Source organism: Hemicordylus capensis, chromosome 1 (assembly GCF_027244095.1).
Source record: "Hemicordylus capensis ecotype Gifberg chromosome 1, rHemCap1.1.pri, whole genome shotgun sequence".
Lineage (NCBI taxonomy): Eukaryota > Metazoa > Chordata > Lepidosauria > Squamata > Cordylidae > Hemicordylus > Hemicordylus capensis.
In genome coordinates this window covers 4,565,395-4,588,215 of record NC_069657.1, presented here as the reverse complement: position 1 = coordinate 4,588,215, position 22,821 = coordinate 4,565,395, and the positions used below count along the sequence as shown (strand labels likewise).

At 47.0% G+C, this 22,821-nt stretch overlaps 2 protein-coding genes across 3 annotated transcripts; both read right to left on the bottom strand.

Annotated features, from left to right (window-relative positions):
- Positions 1-635: 635 nt before the first annotated feature.
- On the bottom strand, positions 636-21,157 carry FKBP3 (FKBP prolyl isomerase 3). 2 transcript variants are annotated; one of them, XM_053307984.1, is made up of 7 exons: positions 20,879-21,157; positions 17,305-17,406; positions 12,702-12,809; positions 11,398-11,533; positions 3,304-3,371; positions 2,083-2,180; positions 636-900 (listed from the first exon to the last, which is right to left on the bottom strand). In XM_053307984.1, exons 1-7 carry the CDS (start codon positions 20,978-20,980, stop codon positions 846-848), a joined length of 669 nt encoding a protein of 222 aa, XP_053163959.1. In that variant the 5' UTR covers positions 20,981-21,157; the 3' UTR covers positions 636-845. The 2 variants fall into 2 exon arrangements, with proteins under 2 accessions (XP_053163959.1, XP_053163969.1); XM_053307994.1 differs by lacking the exon at positions 20,879-21,157 and adding an exon at positions 20,216-20,251.
- Positions 3,384-11,391, bottom strand: LOC128350176 (uncharacterized). Its single transcript, XM_053307971.1, has 2 exons — positions 5,605-11,391; positions 3,384-5,000 (listed from the first exon to the last, which is right to left on the bottom strand). Exon 1 carries the CDS (start codon positions 7,748-7,750, stop codon positions 5,933-5,935), a length of 1,818 nt encoding a protein of 605 aa, XP_053163946.1. The 5' UTR covers positions 7,751-11,391; the 3' UTR covers positions 3,384-5,000; positions 5,605-5,932.
- Positions 21,158-22,821: the final 1,664 nt, after the last annotated feature.

Sequence of the window (22,821 nt, the reverse complement as noted above, 5' to 3'; positions counted from 1 at the left end):
AGTGCCTGCCACAGATGGGGTGGTCACCTCTTCAGAAGAACGTCACTGTGAGTAGCCCACTGCCAGGGATGCCCGAGGGGACTGGGGCAGGACATCTCGCCCCATTTTAGAGGCTGTAGACAGCTGCAGCATTTTTAGTAGAATGTCTGAAGAGGGATGAGGATCTCCACCTCCCCCCGCCCAGAGAAACACTGGCTGCCCTGCTGAGAGGGCTCCCCTGTGTCCTATCCACAAGCCTTTATTGCTCCTGTGTTAGCAAAAGCAAGCTCCCTCTACTGAGGTAGTAGGAAAGAAGTCTCTTGAATCACTGCAAGCACACTGATATGCTTGATTGATATGCTGCTACTTATATGCCACACATGCCCAAGGAAACCGCTGTTTAGAAAACTGGACACCCTCTGTGTGTAAGCAACTTGAGCGGGTTTTCCTTTAGAATCTTAATTACTTTTGTTCTAATTGATCACCTAGCGGAAAGGATGAGATTAGAACTTCTTGCAATGTGGCAAATAAGTCAACACAGGAGGGGCTCTGGTTTTCGCTATAATTTTCCTTCCAAAGTTCAGCTTCAGGCATTTGTAATGCAAGGACCACTCATGGTACATTTAAAATGACATATTCAATCAGCCAGCAGCACATTGTGTGTCAAAGAGTTTTTATGACACTGTGGAATAGTAGCAATGAAAGTCAGAGCCTTATATAAGACAGTCTTAATTTAGGCTAACACACAACAGCAACTTAGCATAAAAGTTCTTCCCCTTCTTCGCACAGAAGGCCACCATTGTATGTCCTGGACACAAGTCTGCATCGTCACAGTTGTCTGAGATCAGGAGGAAGGACAAAATCCATCATTCAATGTCCACCAATTCAACTTCAAAGAAAAGTTTTGCATTTGGTGGAATCCTGAGGTGTAAATGTTAAGGGCTTTCTTCTATAGCACAGGTCATATTCCATATATAAATTAACCCCACTTAAGCACCAGGACCAGCTGAATATGGAAACGGACAGAATAGTTAATATTTCCCATGATTTGGGGATGGAGAAGCCAGTTGCAGACATTCTCAATTTGCTGTCAAAAACTAGCCAGGAAAGGCAGTTTGTGAGATTGTTTTCCTAAGAAACAGATTCTTCCCCCTACTAAATGTACAGTATCAATTCCCTTTCTTTTTAAAGCGTGCAGTCACTGAAGAAGCTGTCAGTCCTGGGACACAACTACCTCAGCTAGACAGCTTCTGGTTTCTTTGTTCTGCTACGGGGCATTTCTTGTTACATTTTGTCATGGGACTGTTCTCATTACTATAGAATAGAGCTGCACAGCAGGGGGACCCAAATATTCTACCTTGCCTCCAGACAAAAACCTATTTCTGCATTTGCTGCTCCTTCCAGTATATTCAGAGTTTTCCACCCAGTGCCAGCACGATATCTAACCCCAAGTCAGTCTGCAGGCTGCCACACTATAAATACTTTCTCCCCAGTCCCTCCCACCCCCCAACAATGAAAGGGAGGATCTACATTTGTCCTATGTTTGGTGCTCATGCTTGGAGATGGATGGCACCAACTCTGCCCTCTTCATCAGAGCTAAGAATTTCCACAAACCTCATTTTAGCATACTTTCCAGTAGGCTTATGAGATCACCCGGCATTCTGTTTGTCTGTCCCCTGCATCCACTTTGCAGGGCCTGGACCAATATGAACCAAATTGGGTACAGTTGTAGGAACACATAAGGATACCTCAATGGCTTCGTTTGATTATGTCATCCACCCCGATTCAATATGGTGGACGTGTAAACTTTTGAGGCGCAAGTGCACTAACTTGAGGACTATCTAACTGATTTGGACCAAATTTGATAGTTGTAGTGACTGACACAAAGGGGCACATCAATCGTGGTCTATAATGATGTCATCCATCCCAATCCAAGATGGTAGACACATGAACATTTGAGGTGTAAGAGATCTAACTTGTCGACCTCGATTTGAACCAAATTTAGTCCAGTTGTAGAGATAGTGAAAGGAAAGTAGGCAGATTAGTTCTTACTAGAACTTGTTACAAATCAGATCATAGTACAACTGAACCTGACAAGGATACTTGGCATCTGGTTGCCCTTTCTTCCCATAAGCCCATTCTGGTTCGATTTCCAGGTGCGCCTTCTCTCCTTTGCTCATTGTTAACAGCGCTTCATCCCACTGAAAAACAAGAACTTGGGGAATGTGCTGCAATCTACACATAACATGCAGGCAAGAACATTTCTCTACTGCTGCACAGTTACAGAGCTTTCCAACTAGGGCTGCTTCCTGCGTCTCCTGCTCTAGTGGGTGCTCGGAAGCAGCCCAAGACCCTGCTGTTTTGGTCCTGATTAAGGAGCAGCCAGGGTTACTGTAATTACTTTGATGAACAATATTATTCCTCACCCCTAAACTTTAAAATATAAGAAGCATATTGTCAAGTGGATGGGAAAATTTACTGAATAAACCATGGATGTTTAAAGAAAGTTTTGGTGATAAAACAGTCTGTGAGAAGGCAGAAAGTAATGCAGAATATTCAACCCTTTTCTCAGGTGTTGACTTAAGAACAGTCCTGCTGAATCAGGCCCATCTAGTCCAGCATCCTGTTTTGCAGAGTGGCCAACCAGATGCCACTGGAAGCTACAGACAGGAGTTGAGGACATGCCCTCTCTCCTGCCCGTACGCTCCTGCAACTGGTACTCAGGGGCATCCTGCCTCTGAAGCTGGAGGTGGCCCACAGCCCTCTGACTGGTAGCCATTGATAGACCTCCATGAAGTCATCCAAACCCCTTAAAGCCATCCAGGCTGTTGGCTGTCACCACATTGTGTGAAACAGTACTTCCTTTGATTGGTCCTAGACCTGGCAATCAATTTCATGGAGTGACCCCTGGTTCTAATGCTGTGTGAGAGGGAAAATAATTTCTCTCAACTTTCTCCACACCATGCATGATTTTATAGACCCCTATCATGTCTCCCCGCAGTTGTCTTTTTTCTAAACTAAAAAGCTCCAGATGTTGTAGTCTTGCCTCATAAGAAAGGTGCTCTAGGCCCCTGATCTTCTTGCTGATCTCTTGGGGGCAATGCACTCAGTAATACTTTTTCAGTCATGTGTCTCACTTAGAAGAAGTGACATATATTGTTATAACAGATTCCTTCTCTTGCCTGCCACTCGCAGGCTTGAGGACACTGACCTTCTTGGAGGACTTGAGCAGGTGGCCTGACAGCTTCCTGACCACAGGCATTCTCTGCTAACAGCAGGGCAAGGGAGACTGACAGACACAAACCAGCCGCACAGCATACTTACACCCCGGATCACTTTCCCAACTCCTACTTTGAAGCTCAGTGGTTTTGAGGCTTTCTTTTTCTTTGCGCCTGAAAAGACAGTTTGCTCGTGAGCTTCTCAGACTGAAAATATTGTACTTTTATAGCACGGTCCATGTCATGTCGTGTCATGCCTGCCTGAGTGTAGCACCTGAATCTCTTTCTAGAACGTGGCCAGTCCATTATATCTCACTGGTTTTGAGAAGGCAACTTCTCCCATTGTACGGTCTGTGATTTGAACTAATGACTCTTAAGCAGTTTTGTAGAACTGTAACAAACAGGTAGAAATCTGAATCAGTCAAATGTTTAAGAACATTTGTTAAGAACAGTTGGGAGTACTTCAGCCTAATGGGAAGGCTGAAGTACTCCCAACTTAAGAACGGGTCTCTCTTCCATGCTCGGGTTAGTTCAGCCCATGTGCATGACCCGTTGAAATGCACAGGTGCTGTTGAACCACCCTGATGTTCTTAGTGCTCCCTGGACAGAATAAATAGTTCTTGCTGCACACACACCACTGCTTTGGACAGAGAGCCATTGCAGCAGGCTGCTGAGTAGTGGTAAGTCTCCGCGACAAAAGAAGCCATTTGGGCACCAAACTCTTTTCTTCTGGGAAGCAGCAGCCAATAAGCCAAGTAGAGATGGCAACTTTGATTTTGCATCAAGGCTGGTAAATAGAAGTCTGGCAAGATTTCCTGAGGGGAAACTCCTCTGCATAAAATTTTCCCACCACTCCCTCAAAGATCAGTTCCTGAAGCAAAGAGCAAAAACCCTCTTTTAGGAAGAGCTACATGGCTTTCTTTTCGACAGACCTAGCCACCAAGGTCTTTGTTACATTTCTCCCTCCAAGAGACTCAGAGCAATGGGTTATCCTCTGAAGTAGGTTGAGTGGAGAGATCTCTGCACCACCCACATTGGCTCTAATGGCAGTCAAAAGGGTTTACTCCGGGAAGATCTGAATCCAACCCGCTGATCACCATGGGCAAGCCACTCTTTTTCTTACTGTTTCCCCAAACTCTAAAATGAGAGCAGCAGCAAAACTACCTCACAGGGATCTTTTGAGGGCAGAGAAGATAAAGTGTGACAGATACGGATTAATTTACACATTTCTGTCTGCACATAAAAAAGAGCTTCCAATGTTCTGTCCTACTCCTGAGTGACCAAGAAGCAGGCAGGCCTATGCAGGCAGGAGCTGGTTTGATTCTCAGGAGCTTCAACTGAGGAAAGCTCTCTTTCCTCAGAAAGAGAGGGAAAGATCTGCAGTCTGGTCTCTGCGATGGCAGAGGCGAGGAGCTTTTCTTGCTCTTGTTATCTATCAGACTTGATGAGTTTTTGCTGAAGTACTTGGGAAGGCCCCACCAATTCTCTCATTTTTAACCATGTTTTGTACTTATAAGTAAAACCATAATTTGTGGGTTTTTTAAAATAAGCCATGTAAGGTAAACACATTTAACAAACTGTCTGACACTTGACCAAATCCCTTCTCTTGCCTACCACTAGCAGGCAAGGTAAAAGGTACATTGGTACTCACTGTGAAGGTGTCTTCTGGCTGGTGTAGAAGAGGTCACCCAAGCTTGGGATTACATCCCCCCACATGCTCCAAAAGGTAGGAAGTAGTCATACTTGAAGATCCTTAACCCAGTGCATGTGGGCAGATCTCCTCAGTGCTTAAAACAGCTCAAGCTACAGAATGAAAACCACAGAACATAACAGAGAATATACAACAATATACGAACAATAATGCAGAGAAAGACAGAAAAACTGTCCCCCTACAACCAGATCATCAGCTCCAGCCTAACACAACCCGGGCGGGCCTTGGGTGACCTCTTCTACAACAGCCAGAAGACACCTTCACGGTGAGTACTAATGTACCTTTCTCGGCTGGTGTAGGTGATCACCCAAGCTTGGGACATACCACAGCACCAACCACGGGAGGAAAAATACCCAAGCTGGAGCTACTGACCCGGAAGGACCCGTTGCAGGACCCTTCGACCAAATGCCGCTCTGGCAGCTTCATGTTCATCCAACTTGTAATGCCTTAAAAATGTAAAAGGCGACGACCAAGTAGCTGCCTTGCAAATCTCTTCAAGAAACGCCGGTGAAGATAACGCAGCGGAAGTGGCTGCATATCTAGTTGAGTGTGCCATAATCTGATCAGGCACTGGAAGTTTCTGGGCTTCATACAACACCGTAATGCATGAATGGACCCATCGAGTGATAATGGCTGTAGAGACCTTGCATCCCATCTTAGAAACCTTAAAGGCCACGAAAAGAGCATATGACTTACGAAAAGCCTGCGTCCTGTCAATATATATCTTCAACGCCCCCCTGACATCCAGACGGTGCCACTCCTTCTCTGCAGGGTGACGAGCATCTGGACAAAGAGAAAGTAAGTAAATGTCCACCTCACGATGAAACTGAGACTTTACCTTAGGGATAAACGAAGGATCCAAGATAAGTCTCACAGAGACCTTAGAGAAAATACACAAATTACTCTTAACTGACAGAGCCTGCAATTCAGAAATCCTCCTGGCCGATGTTACAGCTACTAAAAAGGCCACCTTCCAGGAGAAAAACTGCAATGACACAGATCAAAGTGGTTCAAATGGTGGAAACTACAGACCCCGCAAAACAATATGCAAATCCCATGATGGAAAACGATGGCAGACTGGTGGAGACAACAAAGCTGCCCCCCTCAAGAACTTGTGTAGAAGAGGGTGCCATGCCTGAAACGAACGTTGATGAGGAAAAAACATCTGGATCAAGCACGCCGCCTGGCGTTTAAGCATGTTGGGTTTCAGACCAAGCGCAAGGCCATCCTGAAGAAAATCCAGTAATTCCCTCAACCTGCACTTGTCCGGCTGCAGGGAGTGCTTTGCTGTCCAATGCAGAAAACTACGCCAAATCGATTGATAAATCTTGTTGGTTGAACAAGGATGGTAAATCGGACCTTGACACAGCAGACCTGGATGGTCTGGCAATCTGAGTGGATGACCTACGGCCAAGTCGACAATCTCGGAAAACCAAGGCCCTCTGGGCCAAAAAGGCGCAATCAATATCAGGGATGCCCGTGACCCCCGCAGCTTCCTGAGGCAACGGGAAAGCAGCGGCACTGGAGGAAATGCATACAGCAGACACGGAGGCCATGGCACCGATAGTGCATCCGTCTCTACTGCCCCCAACGTCGGAAAACGTGAGTAAAACCTCTGAATCTTGGCGTTCTGAGGATATGCGAACAAGTCTATCTGGGGACACCGCAGCCGCTCTGTCAGCCACCAAAATACTTGAGGGTGCAGGCTCCATTCTGCCGGCTGGATCTCCTGCCGACTTAGCCAATCTGCCCGAATGTTGAAAATTCCATTTACATGATGGCCCAGAAAGGATATTAAATTGTTCTCCGCCCAATCCAACAACTCCACAGACTGAAAGAAAAGAGATCTTGACCTTGTCCCCCCTTGCCTGTTTATGTATGCCCTGGTTGAGATGTTGTCTCTACACACTAAGAAGTTCCTTCCCTTCACCAACGGTGTGAAGGCTTTTAGGGCCAGAAAGACAGCCCGCAGCTCAAGCCAGTTTATGCTATGGAGCGACTCCTCCACCGACCAAAGCCCCTGGGCAGACCTGTTCTGACAGTGAGCCTCCCAGCCCGATAGGCTGGCGTCCGTCATGACCATCACTTTCTCGGGTTCTATGAACAGCTTGCCCTTGTCTAGGTTCCCCGGGCCATCCAACGAATCGACTTGCGAAGAGACACCGAGAGAGGAATGTTCTTGTCGCGCTTGACAGCAATCCTGTGCTGGTAAGGGAGGAGAGCCCACTATAACTGGTGTAGATGAAAACTCGTCCATAGCCGCCACCATGAGACCCAACAACCTTGCTAGATTAACAAGGCTGGCCCACAGTCTCGAAGCAATCACACGAGCCAGTGACGATAAGACCTCCATCCGATCCTGTGGCAGAAACAGTTTGCATACTGAGGTGTCCATTACCATGCCCAGATGACGAAGGCTCTGTGTGGGCATCAGGTGACTCTTGCCCACATTTATCAAAAACCCATGGGCACACAACACAGACATTGTTCTGGACAGAGCCGACCGAACTGCCCCTTCCGAACTCGCACAGATGAGCAAGTTGTCGAGGTAACAATACAGGTGGACACCCTCGGTGCGTAGAGTGGCCACTAGCAGACTAGAACCTTCGTAAAAACTCGGGGGGCTGATGAGAGCCCGAAAGGAAGGGCTCTGTACTGATAATGTCTCCCCATGTAGCAGAAGCGGAGTATATGTCGACTGAGTGGATGAATGGGGATGTGCAAATAGGCCTCCTGGAGATCTATTGAAGCCATGTAGTCCCTCATCTGCAATGCCTCTGAGATGGTACAAAGGGTTTCCATCCTGAACCTCCTCTTTATCACAAAGCAGTTGACTGGGCATAGGTTGAAAACTGCCCTGGCCGATCCGTCCTTTTTTGGCACCGTAAAAATCACAGAATAGATGCCCTTGCCTCTCTGAGGAGGTGGGACTTCCTCTATGGCCCCTATAGCCACCAGATGCTGAATGACCATGGACAACCCCTTGTGTTTTTCCGGTTTCCTGGATCTTGAGGTAAGGAGGAATCTGTTTCCTAGGGGGCTGGTCAGCTCCACTTTGTACCCGTGTAGGATAATGGAAAGAACCCACCTGTCATTGATGGATTCTTTCCAAACGGGCCAAAAGGCGGGCCCCCACTTTGCCTGAGTGGGAGTCAGGACTGCTGCTTGGGGCCTCGCTGCTGGTTTCCGAAAGACTGACGGTTCTGCTGATTGAACCCTTGCCTGCCTTGGCCTCTGGATCTGTTCCACTGCGATCAAAAAGGCCTAAAAGGCTCCCTCTGACAAACCTGAGGTCTAAACACCTTGAAGGTTTGCGTTGGTCTACGATTAAAACTCTTGTCCTCCTTCCTAGGGGCTAATGGCAGAGCCCTGTGCTGATCTTTAGTTTCAATGAGGACCCCTTTCAGGTCCTCATCCCCAATTAGCTTCCCCCCAGCATAGGGAACAGCAGCTAAATTAGCCCTAGACGTATTATCAATTTTCCAATATTTCAGCCATATGTTGCGTCTTGCCAGGACACCTGCACTGACCGCACGTGCCGAGAATCGAACAATGTCCAGAGTAGCATCCGCTGAAAAAGTAGCCACCCTCTGCAGATGAAGTAGCTTACGCCGCATCTTAGATTGATCTGCAGGAGGGTCACTGGGTAACTCGTCAATCCACAAGACTGATGCTCTAGACACCAAGGATGCAGTGGTGTCAGCTCTGATGGCCATTGCTGAAGCCTCGTGGGCCCTACGCAGTGCAGATTCTGCTTTTCTGTCTCCTGGTTCCTTAAAAGAGGAGTCCCCATTCTTGGATACCACTACTTTCTTGGATTACTACTTCTCCATTCTTGGATACCACTACCACTACCCCATTCTTGGATACCATTCTTGGATACCACTACTTAGTGCTTCCGAGTAGCACTAAGTAGGGCCCCGAAGGGAGCATCCGTAAGTGGCACCTTCAGCAAGTCCAGAGTCTCCTCCTCAAAGTTGTACAATTTGCTAACCAATGCCAACGTACGTCTGGGAGTCGCAATAGCCGCCCATTCCTCTTTGATGGTATTAGTAAAGCCCTCAGGCATCACTGATTTAATCTGCGGTGCCTTAGCCTTAGGCAGCACCAAGGAGCCCTTGGACACAGGAGAGACCTGTTCCTCTGTAACTGGCTTCAGATCAAGTGCAGCAATAGGCTGGTTAATTAGTGGCTAAAAATACTCCATAAGAGAGAGCCTCTGACTGTGTAAGTTTGCTGCAGAGTCTTCAATAATCACCCCCTCTTCCGAGGAGGAGGGCCCCTTGTCTGGGTTGTCTCTGACCCACTGTCGGAGCAATGTCTCTCACCCACTGTCCCCGGGTCGCAATAAATCTGGGGAGTCCTCTCCTGACTCGTCTGAAGACCTCCCCCTACCCCTGGGCACAGAGTCTTGGTGTATACCCACCCTGGGCTGTTTAGCGGGCACCGTCTCCTGAGAGTCTGAGGACGACACATGGATCACAGCCTGCCATGCAATGCCTTGCAGGCTTCCGCGCTTTAAGCGCCGCTGCCAGTGAGACTTGAACGGCCTCCTGAATCCAGCCCTTTACAGTGGCAGCGTCGGGGGGAACCCCCACATTCCCCGTAGGAGTAGGCCCTAAGGGAGGGGCCACATAGGGGGCATCGGCGACCAGCTCTCACCCCCCTGAGCAAGTCCCTATCTCACTGGGGGGGAGCTGTTCATGGCCTTCTGGGCGCTCCTACGCCCCGTCCACGGGCCCAGCACCTCCTGCCACGTCCTCCCTGTCTGATTCCAATGGGCTCTGGGGCGGCCACTCCTACTGATGTTCCTTTCGGCGCGGCCCCAGCGCTTGCTGAGGCAGTCCTCCTCCTGCACACCCAAATGCTGGGGAAAGGAGTTGGGGGGGGAGGCCAAATCTCGCGGGCTTACCTTGCCTGCGCTGCCGGGCGAAAACTCTCCCACCAACGGGGCCTCTTTGTCGAGACGCCTCCGCTTCTTGTGCTGCCACTTGTGTCCTGCTACGGTGGATGGCTGGTGGCATGAATTGCACCCAGTCTCCTCACACTACGCTAGAGGACGACAGAGAGGACCGCTGTGGCTACTGACGCCAGCGAGGTCCTCTGATACATCCGCCATTTTCCTTACAGGATTTGCGCAGTCCCGAGTTTTTGGCGGGAACAGGCGCCGACGGGCAGATCTCTCCCTAACGGCCAGGAGTCCGAAGGTCTTCTTAGCGGACATTGACCAAAGGGTTGGCAAGAGGTGAGGAGAGGTAACGAATAACAGAACGGACAGTAGGAAGAACATATGAAATAATTTTTTTTTAATTTTTTAATTTTAATTTTATTCTTTTTAATTTTTTTCTTTAGTAACTAGAGAAAACTAATAGTAGTAGAATACCAGGTGAAGAAGAGATTGGAAATAGTCAAAAAATAATAGGAATATAAGCAGAAGAGAAGAGGCCTAGTAAACAAGGCCAGAGCCAGCGAGCTGTAATGTGAGCCTTCTGGAGCAAAGACAGGAAGTAGAACTGAGGAGATCCGCCCACATGCACTGGGTTAAGGATCTTCAAGTATGACTACTTCCTGCCTTTTGGAGCATGTGGGGGGATGTAATCCCAAGCCTGGGTGACCTCCTACACCAGCCGAGAATGTGTGAACCGACTCCACTGAAGGCATCACACTTGTAATAATGTAAGGACATAGGCTCATCATCTCAGGCCCAGACAATACATTGTTTGTATTATATGCTCTAGTCTTATGTAATGTTTTTTGTTGTACAGTCTGATCTACAATCGTAATAAAGTTTAAGTATATCAGGCCCTGCTCATGGCCCCGCCACTAACAGAGATCCGGTTGGTGGGGACTAGAGACAGGGCCTTTTTGGTTGTGGCCCCTCGGCTTTGGCACGCCCTCCCTGAACAGGTTTACCAATGCTCCCTCCCTCCGTGTTTTTAAAAAACATCTTAAAACACACCTTTTTAAGGAGGCTTTTTAATGCTCCATTTCTGTTGTTATATCTGGTAGGTTCTTTAGCTTTGTATAATTTTCAGTTTTTAGATTTTAAATTTTAAAAAAAGTTTTTAGCTTTTTTATTTAGTCTGAACCTAATAATAACAGTTGTTTTTGATCTGACAGTTTTTGTTTAATTTAGTTAATTTTATTATTTTTATTGTATTTAGTATCTATCTTCTTATTGTGAGCCACCCCGAGCAGTAGTGCACTGGAAGGGAGGGGTATAAATATAATTAATTAATTAATTAAATTAAGATGACAGGCCCAAGTAACTTCTTAGGGCCAAGTTCACTGGGAGCTACTGGAAAGGACACAAGTGGTGTAGCAGCAGCAATTTGGTCTTGCTCAATTCCCATTTATTTCCAACAGGGCTTGTGCAGGAGATGTATTTCTGGTGTTACCACATCTTCCGTCATAACTGCTCAGTCATCAGCAGCCTACATCTTCACCACCTCCATTAAGACCATCTCACTTTTCTGGCTTCAAACTTACTTGTCTGAATGTTGCTATCGAAGACCGTTCCATCTTGCAGCTTCCCCGTATACCAGCAGTGAACAATGTCGCCCTTTTTGGGAAAGTTGACTTTATCCCCTTTTTTCAGAACTGACTTTGTGTATTTTGGAGGGCCCTGGAAGGGGAAAGAGACAAGAGACACAATTCTCACCCTCTTTTTCTCACTGTTCCAAAGGCTGACCACATGAAGGCAACCAAAGAACAGTGGCTGACATACTGTGCAATTGGAGCGCTCCTGCACAACTGCACACACAATTCATTAACAAGGCACATCGAACGCTGCGGTGTGTAGACGTCTTAATTAGACAGACTGAAAATGTAATCAAGTCCTCTGCATCGCAAGGATGAAGGCCTCTATTTACAACTGAGGTCACTTTTAAGATTACTTAAAATTACTTCATATGACCAGTGGCCAAATACAGCCCGTGCAGTGTTTCAGACTCATGAAATATCCTGAGCAGCAAAGTGGCTAAGCAGTTATGACTGAAGATTCAGAGTATATAGTCAAGGTCTATATAGTCAAGGCGGCTGCAGATTTTTACTCCAAACTCTGCTTGAATGCCTTGTAAAGTCTGCTGGAATAAAAGCATCATACATCACATCCAGAAAATCTGCATGCTTTGACAGATCTCCAAGGGAACAGAGTTCCAAAGATCCATGAAGAACATTACAAAACTGCCTGAAAGTCAGTTCAGGTTTCACATTCTCTCCCATGCAACAAATCACCAGTGATGCAGCTACATGGAGAATGCAACATGTGAACTGGGACTGTCATGGATGCAGCTGCACTTTTTGGATGGCTGTTTCCATAAATGCTGCAAAGTATTTTTAGCCTACTTTCCAGCAGGCTTATGAGATCACCCAGCATTCTGTGTGTGTGTCTGTCCGTGGGTCCCCCACATCAGTTTCGCAATGCCTGGGCCAATACAAACCAAACTGGGTACAGTGGTAGGGACACCTCAAGGGCATAGTTTGTAATGCTGTCATCCACCCCAATTATAGATGGCAGACGCATGAACGTTCGAGGCGCAAGTGGGTTAGCTTGTGATGTGCCAAACCAATTTGGTCCAAATTTAGTCCAGTTGTAGAGGCAGTGAAAGGAACGTAGGCAGATTAGTTCTTGCTAGAACAACTTGTTACAGTTTCTGAAGGTCTGAAGTGGCTCTTATCTACAGTACCCACCCTGGGCATATTAGCCATCCCTTTCTCAGCATCTCTCCTTCCTTTAAGGTTCCCATCTTCTCGCCAGCCAGCCACTACAAATTTCTGGTCTCCAAGCCTACCTCGTCAACAGCTTCCTCAGGCTTCATTTCTTTTGGCTTGTCCTCTTCGAGCTTGATGGTTTTCACCTCCTCTGCCACATGCTCTGTGCTCTCTGTGCCTTTAAAGCTCTGGAAATAAAATATCAGTCATTAGGCAATTCCCCACTGCAGGGCTTATAGACTGCTTTCAAATGTTCAGAGAGCTTCACGTGCATTATCTTGTTATAATCCTTACAACATCCTCATAAGGTAGGTGTTATTATCCCACTATCAGAGAGGAAGGAAATTGAGGCAGAAAGGAAATGTGAGATTCCTAATGCCACCAAGTGAGTTCTAGCAGAGGCAAAATGTGAACTGAATGTAACTTTCTGGTTTGTAGTTCAGTCTCTTTGCTGCTATGCTACAGCAGTTGTGAAATATGTCAATGTCTGGAAGGCTGGGCAATGTAATTACACAATAAAAACTTCAAGTCAAAGGCCACACACAAGATGATGGGGTCCTGTCAACAGAATTCTTTCTTTTGATGAGATACAACTGAACCACCTTGTTTTGCTCAACATTTACAGATGATAGAAGAGTAGCAGTAGGACTACTGAAGACTTGGTGCGTCAGAAACTCATGCTTAAGAGTGGGGCGCACTGGCCAGCACTGCATTAGGGAACTGTCATCCTGATACAGTACATGTAGGAACGTAGAAAGCTGCCATATACTGAGTCAGACCACTGGTCCATCTAGCTCAGTATTGTCCACATAGACTGGCAGTGGCTTCTCCAAGGTTGCAGGCAGGAGACTCTCTCAGCCCTCTCTTGGAGATGCTGCCAGGGAGGGAACTTGGAACCTTCTGCTCTTCCCAGAGCGGCTCCATCCCCTGAGGGGAATATCTTACAATGCTCACACTCCTACAGGTGAAACTCGGAAAATTAGAATATCATGCAAAAGTCCATTAATTTCAGTAATGCAAATTAAAAGGTGAAACTGATATATGAGACAGACGCATTACATGCAAAGCGAGATAAGTCAAGCCTTAATTTGTTATAATTGTGATGATCATGGCGTACAGCTCATGAGAACCCCAAATCCACAATCTCAGAAAATTAGAATATTACATGGAACCAAGAAGACAAGGATTGAAGAATAGGACAATATCGGACCTCTGAAAAGTATACAGTGTACTGTGCTTGATTGGCCAGCAAACTCGCCTGACCTGACCCCATAGAGAATCTATGGGGCATTGCCAAGAGAAGGACGAGAGACATGAGACCAAACAATGCAGAATTGCTGAAGGCCGCTAATGAAGCATCCTGGTCTTCCATAATACCTCATCAGTGCCACAGGCTGATAGCATCCATGCCACGCCACATTGAGGCAGTAATTGCTGCAAAAGGGGCCCAAACCAAGTACTGAATACATATGCATGCTTATACTTTTCAGAGGTCCGATATTGTTCTATTCTTCAATCCTTGTCTTCTTGGTTCCATGTAATATTCTAATTTTCTGAGATTGTGGATTTGGGGTTTTCATGAGCTGTACGCCATGATCATCACAATTATAACAAATTAAGGCTTGACTTATCTCGCTTTGCATGTAATGCGTCTGTCTCATATATCAGTTTCACCTTTTAATTTGCATTACTGAAATTAATGGACTTTTGCACGATATTCTAATTTTCCGAGTTTCACCTGTAGTCTCCCATTCAAATGCAACCAGGGCAGACCCTACTTACCTAAGGGGACAAGTCCTGCTTGCTCACACCAGACCAGCTCTCCTTCCCTGTCATGCATGCCGTGTGGGGCGACGGTATGCACACAGGGCTTCCTTGCCTGAAAGAGCTTCCTCCTTCAAGGAAGGAGGCAAGCTCTGTGTGAAAAGAGGCATGCATGTGTGCTGCTAACACCTCCACGGAAGTGACTGATGAGGTGATGAATCCTTCATGACAAAGCTCCACGGTGTGCACTGAAAATGATCCTCACCTTTTCCCAGTTGAAGTGAATTTGCTCACATTTGAACTAAACAGAGAGCCTTTGGACAACAAATAAACATGAAGCTGCCTTAAACAGCTTCATATTCTGACCCTGCTTATGGAACAGCCTCCCCAGTGAGGTTCACCTGGCTTCATCACTCTGTTCTTTTAGATGCCAGGTCAAGAACTTTTTGTTCACACAGGCCCTTTAAATTTTGATTTTTAAATTTGGTTTTTAAACTAATTTTAAAAGAGTTTTTAATTTGTTTTGTATTGTATTTTCTTTCCCCCCTTTTGGTTTGTTATTATTTAATCTGTTGTGTGTTTTGATTTCATGTTTTAATGAAATGTGTTGTCAGCCATCTAGAGAACAATAGGTTATGGGGTGGCTAACAAATAAGTGTGTATGATTATTTCTTGTTTACACAGTCAGACTTGTTTTTCTTTCTTCTCGACTACAGTTATATCTGGTAGGGGTGTGCAATTCGGGTTTTCGGTGATTTGGTTCGGGACCCGAACCACCCCTGATTCGGTTCGGATTCGGATTAAATCCGAATCGATTCGGGTAAGAAAAACAGGTCCCAGGGGCAAAATAGTGGGGTGGGGTGGTAGTGCCCAATGGTTGGAGGCTACCACCCAAATTTCAGGGGAATTGGGCAAAGGGCTGATTTTTGGGGAATTTTTGAAGTTTTAGTGTCTTTGGGGCAGATCGGGGGCATTGCGTGGGATCTGAGCAAAAAGAGTGGGGTGGGGTGGTAGTGCCTAATGGGTAGAGGCTACCAGCCCAATTTCAGAGTGATTGGGCAGAGGGCTGATTTTTGGGGAATTGTTGAAGTTTACGCGTCTTTAAGGTTTTTCCCCATAGAGAAGCATTGAGGTGTCAGCAAATGTATAGCTTCATGCGGGGGGCAAAGGGGTGGCCTAGAGCAGTGTAGGCCTGAATTTTTTCAAAGGATTTGGGCAGAGGGCTGATTTTGGGGAAATTGTTAAAGTTTACGTGTCTTTAAGGTTTTTCCTCATAGGGTATACATGGAGCTTTCAGCAGCCCCATAACTGCACTTGGGAGGTGCTGGGGTGGCCCAGAGCGAGTGGTAGTGTAGTGCACATAGGGTGCCAACCACCCCCATGGGTTTCTAACCCATGGGGTACAGGGTTCTGTTGTTTCAGAGGGCCCTCTGCCCAAATCCTTTGAAAAAATTCAGGTAGCTTCTTTGACCCTACCTGGCACTACCACCAACCCCACACTGCTCTAGGCCACCCCTTTGCCCCCCGCGTGAAGCTATACATTTGCTGACACCTCAATGCTTCTCTATGGGGAAAAACCTTAAAGACGCGTAAACTTCAACAATTCCCCAAAAATCAGCCCTCTGCCCAATCACTCTGAAATTGGGGTGGTAGCCTCCACCCATTAGGCACTACCACCCGACCCCACTATTTTGCCCCTGGGACCCAAAATTCGAGCTGACATCACATCAGACCTTTTTGCATTCAAATCAATGGAGGCAAAAAGGCGGGAAATTCAAAGAGATGTCAGCCCGAATCACCCGAATTTTTCGGGCACAAATCAGGGGTGATTTGGCTCGGCCCCCAAAAATATTGGGGGACATCGGGGGTGATTCGGTTCGGACCCAAATCACCCGAAATTGCTTGTTTCGGGCACAGATCGATCTGTGCCCGAAATTTTTTGCACATCCCTAATATCTGGTGTATTGTGTGGCAGATGTTTGTCTGTTGTCGTCGGAAGTGCCATAATATTTTTGCATCTTCATCTTCTACAACTTTTTCAATTTTATGGTCCCACCAATTGGCTACAGATAGCTTGTATTTTTTGCAGATGTTCCAGTGTATCATCCCTGCTACCTTGTCATGCCTTTCTTTGTAGTCAGTCTGTGCGATCTTTTTACAACAGCTGATTAGGTGGTCCACTGTTTCATCTGCTTCTTTACAAAGGCGGCACTTGCTGTTTGTTGTAGATTTTTCTACTTTTGCTCTTACTGCATTTGTTCTTAGTGCCTGTTCTTGTGCAGCCAGTATTAAACCCTCTGTCTCTTTCTTCAAGTGGCCATTCTTAAGCCACTGCCTGGTCTTGGTGATGTCTGATTTTCCACTTATATTGTGCAAATATTGACCATGCAGGGGCTTCTTTTTCCATTTTTCTGCTCGGTTCTTGACTTGTTCTTTCTTGTAGGCCTGCTCTGTTTCATTGGTGTTGAATAGTTTCTCGTTATTGACCATTTTAAGTGCTTCACTGTCCTTTATATATTCTTCAAGGCCTTTATATATTATTTATTCTTATTATTATTAATTAATAATTATATTATTATTAATTATATAATAATAATAATAATAATAATAATAATAATAATAATAATAATAATAATAATAATAATAATACTGTCAGACCACTGGTTTTCAAGCCCAGGAGGTCTTCCTTTGAGTGGTTGCAGGGTCTTTCTCTCTTATGTCCAAGATCATTTACCAGGACCAAGTGTTGGATCTTCTAGATGCAAACCATGTGCTTTGTCACTAAGTTATAGCCTCCTTATCAACATGTTAAAAATAAAAGGCCTGTAGAATAGGGTAAACTTGAACCTTACAAGCAACAAAGTTTATTTTTAAAAGGTGTTAAGTTATTAACTTTCTCTTAAGAAGACAGATACCTACCTTTGTTTCAAAGAGCTGGTTATACGCTGCAATTAACTGGTCCTTGCTTGCAGTCTTGGCCACATTTTTTATCTGCCCTAGTAATTTGTGCTCTGCAAGGAACTATAAGCAAAACCAAGAGTTAGTTCGTCATTGTTCCACATTAAAGAAGAGATACATTTGCCTGTACTGTAACATGATCTGGAATGGGCTACAAGCAAGAGTGATCAGTATGACTTAAACTTCTCTTTCTGTGTCAGATGTTAGATGGTAAGCTCCTTGGAGGTAGGGATCTGACATTACTACTCCCTGATGGGGCTAAATAGGAATACATTACAAATATGGAACTCCATCCTTCATCTCAAACAGAAACCTGAGTGTAATGTGCCTTATATGGAGGACTTAACAATTGTATCTGGGCAAGATGACAATTCTCCAGCTATTGCAGGATAAATCAACAGTGTCATGGCTGTTCTCCCAAAGTTCAAAAAGAGGTTTGAACCACGCTACAGTGGTCAGGGCAAACTACAAAGAATAAGCACTATTAGTACTAGGATAGGAAAGTCTAGGAGAGGCACAGCAGTGCAAAGGTATAGATCCTGGATCAACCATGCATTGATGTTCAGGGCATGCTCGTAAGTGCATTTCTCACACCTGTACTGCCCTGTGTTCCCTGCTCCTGCTGTCTGCCCTGCACTGGGGTCAAAAAAATGTTGGCAGAGTTCACCAGCCGGCCAAAAATTTTACTCATCAGATGGTCTATTGAGTTATGCTGGTACATTACTCATCAGGATTTTTTTTCACTTGTCAGGTATACTTTTTCACTCATCAGGGACTAGTAGTCAAGTACAGGTGGCCCTCGTTATTTGCGGGGGTTCTGTTCCCACCAGTTTCCATGGGTACAAGACCTTGAGTCTATAGGGATTGAGGGGTTAGGCTCCTTGAGTTTAAACACATATTAAAAAAGCGGGGTGGGGCAGAAAAGCACAGTACGTTGTTCTCCAGGATTGGCCCCCAAATCCTCTTATTTTTTGTTTTAAATCTTTTTAACCAAAAAGAGCTACAAAATGGCTCTGGGCTTCAAAATGGCTGCCAGAAATGACATTGGAAGTCATTTCAGGTCACTCAAGAACCACAGATTGGCAAAAATCACCTATATTTCATGCTACAGATAAAGAAACTGGGTCTTTATCTACGGATACATGAAATTGTGATCCGTGAATAACGAGGGTCTCCTGTAGATTTCCTGAGCCCTGGCCACATACACTAGCAGGAATGAAAGCAACTGTCATGTGCTTCAGTTCATCCAAGCCCCCACAAAGTGGATCCCATGCCTCAATTCCAGATCCACTTATACACAAGTCTTATTTATAAACTCATAGATGTGCAATGGAACCATAGAAGCAAAGCACTCCTTGAGTCCAGTAAGTTTATCTTAATTATTTTAAACACATATATGCTGCTCTCAGAATCACACATGCATGCATGAGTTTACAAACTCAAATCCCAGTCCTAAACTGATTTCTGTACATAGGGGCCCACTGATATTTTTGGGCCTCTCCAACAATTGCCAGAGGGGGTAAATCGTATGCCTCTTCTGTTATATGAGCTACTAACTTTTCACAGCAGGGCAGTGAGCAAGCCGCACAAATAAGCCACTAATGTGGTGGTGGGGATTTCATAATGGGAGTATCCCACTAAATGATGGTGTGTCCCACTAAGCTGAAGCTGTACTTTCCCCTAACGCCTGAAAAATATAAGCCTTTACAGATAGATACAGCAGATCTTTATGCTGAATTGGCTCTGCAATATTTTGAGGTCTACAGGATCCCACAACCTGATGTACATTGGCATGAGATGCCATATCAAAGCAAGGAAATTGATGCTTTTCCAAACACATGGGTATAAACTGGAGGTTCTGCCCAATAAACAGATACATGCCAACAAATATTGCACACAAATCTGAAAAACAGATACTGTCCTTTGACAAATCTAGTTAAGATGGCATGATACGTGCTTGGGGCAAGATCTTTCATTTTAGAATAAGAACATAAGATCATCCCTGCTGGATCAGGCCCAAGGCCCATCTAGTCCAGCATCCTGTTTCGCACAGTGGCCCACCAGATGCAGCTGGAAGCCACAGGCAGGAGTTGAGGGCATGCCCTCCCTCCTGCCGTTACTCCTCTGCAACTGGTATTCAGAGGCAGCCTGCCTTTGAGGCTGGAGGTGGCCCACAGTCCTCCGACTGGTAGCCATTGATAGACCTCTCCTCCATGAAGTTATCCAAACCCCTCCAGGTTGTTGGCTGTGACCACATCCTGTGGCAAGAGTTCCACAAGTGGATCACGCGTTGTGTGAAAAAGTACTTCCGTTAACGAAAATAAGTAGACTTTTAAAAAGCCATTCTAAGCCACTGACAGAAGTCACTGGATCAAATTAAACTAAATAAGAGTCTTTTTTTGTGTATTACTTTCCCAGATTTGAATATTCATCCTTGTGGGTAAAGGAACATGCCAGAGATGGTGTGAGCTTGGCTTTCATTGTGGGTAAATTTCCCAAGAGGCTTAAGCAACTCAAGTGGCATTTAGAGTGCCCTTGGCAGTTTTCCTACCATGGTGGTTATTCACAGTGTCTGGAATAACAGGAGAATGCACAATTTCGACTATTACTACACCTTGTATGATTGCTGCCAGAATTTTGTCAACTTTTTTTTTTTTTTTGGTCAGGACAGCAATAAGAAGCACACTTCCCAAAATGTAGAGAAGCCTGTGCTGCTGCTTCTTCACATGTGACTAAGACCCCAACACGACACACGATGTAGCAGGCGCATGGGGCATCACATCCAACAAGAGTTTGCCTCGCCATGATTGTTACTGGACAAGTCACAGTAGGAAGCAGCAAGGGTCAGAGGAACATGGGAAACTGCCTTTACCGAGTCAGACCCTTGGTCCATCCAGCTCAGTATTGTCTTCACAGACTGGCAGCGGCTTCTCCAAGGTTGCAGGCAGGACTCTCTATCAGCCCTATCAGGAGATGCTGCCAGGGAGGGAACCTGGGACCTTCTGCATGCAGAGCAGATGCTCTAGGGAATGTACTAAAATGAATGACAGAGGAGGCCCACTAAAAAGCCCTGGTTCCTTCCAGAAGCGCACTGCAATTCCATGCATTCTTATTCCCTCTGGAAGGGAGAATTTAGGAAGCTGCCATATACCGAGTCAGGCCCTTGGTGCATCTCGCTCATGAACGCCTACCCAGGCTGGCAGCGGCTTCTCCCAGGTTGCAAGCAGGACTCCCTCCCAGTCCCCTCTTGGAGATGCTGCCAGGGAGGGGACCTGGGACCTGCTGCAAGCAAGGGCTCTTCCCAGAGCAGGCCACGCACCCCTTAAGGGGAATCTCTGACACATCATCACATGGAGGAGCCCCCCATCCGAATACAAACCAGGGCAGACCCTGCTTAGCCAAGCGGCCATTCCTGCTGCCACAAGACCGCCCCCCCCCTTGCTTTTTAGAACCGAATTAAGGCGTCCCCCGCCCCACCCGCAAGGAGGGGAAGGGCGCCCCGCCGGCCCCGGCCCAAGCCCAAGCGCCGCCCCACCCGGTGCGCCGCCTCCTCCTGCAGGAAGCGGACGATCTCCCGCTTGGCCAGGGCGTCGCTGCGCAGCTCCTCCGGGCTCCAGGGCCGCGCAGGGGCCGCCATGGCACCGCCGCCTCACACACGCGCCGAGGGGGGCCGACACGCGAGCTAGCGCGCCCGGCTGGGCCCGCCTTACGGCGTCTTCCGCCGCTGCCGACGAAGGGCCGCCCAGAAGCCACTTTCCCTCACGCGGCAGAGCCTACACTTCCCAGCATGCCCCCGCGCAAGCGGCCTCGCTGCTTCACGCCCACTTCTCCGGACAAAGCAGGCTGGGTAGTGTAGTCCTCGCCGAGAGAACTGGGTGGGAGGAGGCCCCTGACCAGAACGGGGAGCGCAGCCTGAGGCATGCTGGGTAGTGTAGTTCGCATGCTGGGTAGTGCAGCCCGCCCGAGGCGCTGGCTCTGTTCCTTGCGGCTTGGAGGAGGAGGAGTGCGGGAGGCCGCAAAATCAAAGTCACGTGCTCCCGAGGAGGCTGCAGCGCCGGGGTGGGGCCTGAGCCGTTGAACTACAACTCCCAGCATGCCTAAGCTAGCGCAATTGAGTATGGGGATGATTGATGGGTGTCCCACAACAGCCAGCGGGAGAGGGACGAGCCTCCGCTTGGGAACTCCCGCTGCTCTGCGCTACAAACTTACCCCCGTCTCCCTTTTCACAACAGCAACAAAAGCGACTCGCCCTCCCTTGGCTATGCACTGTTTAGTGTTTTGATGTTTGTTTTTTGCTGTTTGAATCACGTTCGTAAGTTTGGGGGGAGGGGAGGTCTCTCAGCTCCTCGGCATTAGGGAGACCCAAAATAATTCAGGCTTTTAATGTGGCTGTGACTGGAGAACAGCGTCCCCTCTCCCAAAATCAAAGGGACTAGAATTCCTGCTTTTTCGAGCTCGGGCTTTATTTCGCTGAGAAAAACAAAAAAGGGACACCCTGCCCCCACCCCGCAGGAGCCCATAGAAAATTGTGGCCAGAGGCAGCTTTCCGTGTCAGGTCGGAAATGGCTCTATTCTGCTGCTTTACTCTCTTGCTGCTCACGTGCTCTGCACACAGCAGCAGCAGCATGTTGGGAAGTGTAATCTCACTAGTCTGAACATGTGTCAGGACTAGAGATAGACAAGGACAAGAGTTTACCATTGCCTGCCCCTGCACAGTGTGAGATGATGCCTTTCAGCACCTTCCTATTCTGCTGCTGCCCGACATAGGAGTTTCCCATATTCTGGGAAACACATCCGCGGATTTACTCACACTGCCCCTGGTTCCTTATGAAACGGCCTTCAAACGGGTTACTGCTCCCCACTCGGCAGGAGCAACCCTTTCCCTTGCTGACAATCACAGAAACAATGATACTATTTATTTGTTTGTTTGATTGATTGATTTTTTGCTAGTGGCGACCTTCCCGCGCTCCTATGAACAATGTGCCTCCCCTGGACACACTGCTCCCAGGAAGCTTCCCACTAGGCAGGAGACTTATTCCCTTGAACAGGAGTGGTCCTCTTACTGGGAGCGGTCTTCGGCCTGAGGGCAGTCTCACTAGCAGCTCTTCGGATGTGGCTTTCTGCCATCAGCTCTAGAAGTCTACGGGGGTCTTACCTTTCTTCATTTTGTCCCGACCCGACCCGAACCGACCTGTGGAAGCCAGTCTCCTTTTGGGCGTCACACTTCTAGCTGGAGAGCACCCAAAGCAGACTCCTCAAGTCCTGAGCTCCGGCAAGAGGCCGGTGTGTGCTGCCCAAAGTGTCAGGGAGTCTCCCTGGGGGCAGCTCACAGACCAGGCAGGCGAGGCTGGAGATGGGTTCCCCCCCTCTTCCAAATGGACAACCCCCCAAATGTTAAAGGTAAAATACCGGATATACCTGGTGCGCAAATGCCCAATGAATAAACACCAAGAGGAGAACAGTTCAAAAGCTTTATTT

Bases quoted from the DNA above. Each gene is read 5' to 3' on its own strand.
- FKBP3 (XM_053307984.1), bottom strand. From the start codon at position 20,980: ATGGCGGCCCCTGCGCGGCCCTGGAGCCCGGAGGAGCTGCGCAGCGAC. The intron at 2,181-3,303 runs GTAAGTATGCTG...CTTGTTTTTCAG, and splicing joins TTGGGAAAGTGATCCGGGGT to TGGGATGAAGCGCTGTTAAC. The intron at 901-2,082 runs GTATCCTTGTCA...TTTACACCTCAG, and splicing joins AAAGGGCAACCAGATGCCAA to GATTCCACCAAATGCAAAAC.
- LOC128350176 (XM_053307971.1), bottom strand. From the start codon at position 7,750: ATGCCCAGTCAACTGCTTTGTGATAAAGAGGAGGTTCAGGATGGAAAC.